Raw genomic sequence first — 3,693 nt, forward strand, 5'->3', positions numbered from 1 at the left:
ACTGTCAGAGGTAATGAGTTATAGTTATACTGGTCAGAGTAATGCAGTTATAGTTATACCTGGTCAGGTAATGAGTTTATAGTTATACCTGGTCAGAGGTAATGAGTTAAAGTTATACCTGGTCAGAGAATAGTATAGTTATAGTTATACCTGGTCAGCAGTAATGAGTTATAGTTACTATACTGGTCAGAGGTAATGAGTTATAGTTATACCTGGTCAGAGATAATGATATAGTTATACCTGGTCAGAGGTAATGAGATTATAGTTATACCTGGTCAGCAAGGTAATGAGTTATAGTTATACCTGGTCAGCAGTAATGAGTTATAGTTATACCTGTCAGCAGTAATGAGTTATAGTTATAACCTGTCAGCAGTAATGAGTTATAGTTATACCTGGTCAGGAGATATGAGTTAAGTATACCTGGTCAGCAGTAATGAGTTATAGTTATACCTGGTCAGGGTAATGAGTTATAGTTATACCTGGTCAGCAGTAATGAGTTATAGTTATACCCTGGTCAGAGTAATGAGTTATAGTTATCCTGGTCAGCAGTAATGGATTATAGTTTATACCTGTCAGAGTAATGAAGTTAAGTTATACCTGGTCAGGTAATGAGTTAGTTATACCTGGTAGAGGTAATGAGTTATAGTTTATAACCTGGTCAGAGTAATGAGTTATAGTTATAACCTGGTCAGAGTAATGAGATATAGTTATACCTGGTCAGCAGATAGTAGAGTGGTATAGTTATACCTGTCAGCAGGTAATGAGTTATAGTTATAACCTGGTCAGAGTGAATGAGTTATAGTTATCCTGGTCAGCAGTAATGAGTTATAGTTATACCTGTCAGAGTAATGAGTTAATAGTTATACCTGGTCAGAGGTAATGAGTTATTAGTTATAACCTGGTCAGAGATAATGAGATATAGTTATATCCTGGTCAGCAGATAATGAGTTTATGTTATACCTGGTCAGAGGTAAATTGAGTTATAGTTATACCTGGTCAGAAGATAATGAGTTATAGTTAATACCTGGTCAGAGGTAATGAGTTATTAACTAATATGATCCTGGTCAGACGTAATGAGTTATAGTTATACCTGGTCAGAGGTAATGAGTTATAGTATAGATACCTGGTCAGCAGTAATGAGTTATAGTTATACCTGGTCAGAGTAATGAGTTATAGTTATACCTGGTCAGAGCGTAATGAGTTATAGTTAAACACTGGCAGAGTAATGAGATATAGTTATACCTGGTCAGCAGTAATGAGTTATAGTTATACCTGGTCAGCAGGTAATGAGTTATAGTTATACCTGGTCAGAGATAATGAGTTAATCAGTTATACCTGGTCAGAGTAATGAGTTATAGTATACCTGGTCAGCGGTAATGAGTTATAGTTTATCTGGTCAGCAGTAATGAGTTATAGTTATACCTGGTCAGCAGTAATGAGTTATAGTTATCTGGTCAGGTATGAGTATAGTTATACCTGGTCAGAGTAATGATCAATAGTTATACCTGGTCCAGAGTAATAATGAGTTAATAGTATATACCTGGTCAGAGATAATGAGTTATAGTTATACCTGGTCAGCGTAATGAGTTATAGTTATTACCTGGTCAGCAGTAATGAGTTATAGTTTAATACCTGGTCAGAGGTAATGAGATATAGTTATACCTGCGTCAGCAGTAATGAGTTAAGTTATACTGGTCAGGTATGAGTTAAGTTATACCTGGTCAGAGGTAATGAGTTATAGTTATACCTGGTCAGAGGTAAGAGTTATAGTTATACCTGGTCAGACGATAATGAGTTATAGTTATACCTGGTCAGCAGTAATGAGTTATAGTTATACCTGGTCAGAGGTAATGAGTATATAGTTATAGCCTGTCAGAAGTAATGAGTTATAGTTATACCTGGTCAGCAGTAATGAGTTATAGTTATAGCCTGGTCAGAGGTAATGAGTTAATAGTTAATACCTGGCAGAGGTAATGATGATATAGTTATACTGGTCAGAGGTAATGAAGTTATAGTTATATCTGGTCAGAGGTAATGAGTTATAGTTATACCTGGTCAGACGTAATGAGTTATAGTTATACCTGGTCAGGGTAATGAGTTATAGTATACTCTGTCAGCAGTAATGAGTTATAGTTATACCTGGTCAGCAGGTAATGAGTTATATAGTTTATACTGGTCAGAGTAATGAGTTATAGTTATACCTGGTCAGAGTAATGAGTTATAGTTATACCTGAGTAGAGGTAATGAGTTATAGTTATCTGGTCACAGTAATGAGTTATAGTTATTGTCAGTGAAGTACTATACTGTCAGAGTAATGAGTTATAGTTATACCTGGTCAAAATGAAATAACCATATGGGAATCATTGTTAGTAACCAAAAAAGTGTTAAACAAATCAAAATATATTTTATATTTGAGATTCTTCATGGCAGCTTTGCACACTCTTGGCATTCTCTCAACCAGCTTCACCTGGAATGCTTTTGAAGTGTACCTATGATGACAATTACAGGCCTCTCATCTTTTTAAGTGGGAGAACTTGCACAATTGGTGGCTGACTAAATACTTTTTTGCCCCACTGTATATGTRTGTTGTGTTTCAGTGCTCAGTGACATGTGGTGAGGGGGTGGAGAGGCGCTTAGTGACGTGTCGTATTGGAGATCAGTGTAATGGAGAGAGACCTGAGGCCCACAGACCCTGCAAACCAGGACCCTGTCACGGTGAGATACAACCCGTACTCTAACCCTGACCTTAACATTAACCCTGACTATCAATTACATTTTTTACATGTTGGTGTGATTTTGTTGTTTTATAATTATTGTAGCTATCACCAACCTAGTCTTTAAACCTTTCCTCTTGAAGGACTGTTGTCTGGAACTATTCTAACCCAACCAACCCTGTGGTTTGAGTTCTAACCCTAACCTTTCAGACCCCCATATCTAACCACTCCTGAGACCTGAGTCCTAATCCTAACCAACCCTGTGGTTTGAGTCCTAACCCTAACCACTCCTGAGACCTGAGTCCTAATCCTAACCCCTCAGATCCCCATACCTAACCCTAACCTCTCCTGAGACCCGAGTCCTAATCCTAACCCCTCAGACCCCCATACTTAACCCTAACCACTCCTGAGACCTGAGTCCTAATCCTAACCCCTCAAACCCCCATACCTAACCCTAAGCTCTCCTGAGGGGGAGGGGGGGGGGTGCTATGCTGACATATGGAATTGTTTTAAGATGTCCATACTATGGATCATTTAGATATTTGGTTAAGAAAATATTTACTAAATAAATATAAAGTAAAGTAAAAAAATATATAATATACTATTTGTTTTATTATATAAGGAAATCAGTCAATTGAAATAAATAAATTGGGCCCTAATCTATGATTTTTACATGATTGGGCAGGGGCGCAGCCATGGGTGAGCCAGGACCAGCAAATCAGAATGAGTTTTTCCCCACAAAAGGCTTTATTACAGACAGAAATACTCTTCGGTTTCATCAGCTTTCCGAGTGGCTGGTCTCAGATGATCCCGCAGGTGAAGAAGACGGATGTGGAGTTTCTGGGCTGGCGTGGTTAAATGCAGTTGTGAGGCCGGATGTAACAAATTTATGCAAAACATTTGAGAGAAATAAGCTTTTAATGCATATGGAACATTTCTGGGATCTTTTATTTCAGCTCATTAATCATGGAACCAAGTT

At 37.6% G+C, this 3,693-nt stretch overlaps 1 protein-coding gene across 1 annotated transcript in view; it reads left to right on the forward strand.

The window, feature by feature from the left end:
- The first annotated feature begins 2,557 nt into the window (after positions 1-2,557).
- LOC139026391 (uncharacterized) overlaps positions 2,558-3,693 on the forward strand; it is a 10,345-nt gene continuing 9,209 nt past the window's right edge. Inside the window, exon 1 of the mRNA XM_070441737.1 lies at positions 2,558-2,715. Coding sequence (XP_070297838.1) covers positions 2,580-2,715 — 136 coding nt within the window. The 5' untranslated portion in view covers positions 2,558-2,579. The remainder of the gene's footprint in view (positions 2,716-3,693) is intronic.

This window comes from Salvelinus sp. IW2-2015, unplaced genomic scaffold (assembly GCF_002910315.2).
Source record: "Salvelinus sp. IW2-2015 unplaced genomic scaffold, ASM291031v2 Un_scaffold4664, whole genome shotgun sequence".
In the NCBI taxonomy this organism is placed as follows: domain Eukaryota; kingdom Metazoa; phylum Chordata; class Actinopteri; order Salmoniformes; family Salmonidae; genus Salvelinus; species Salvelinus sp. IW2-2015.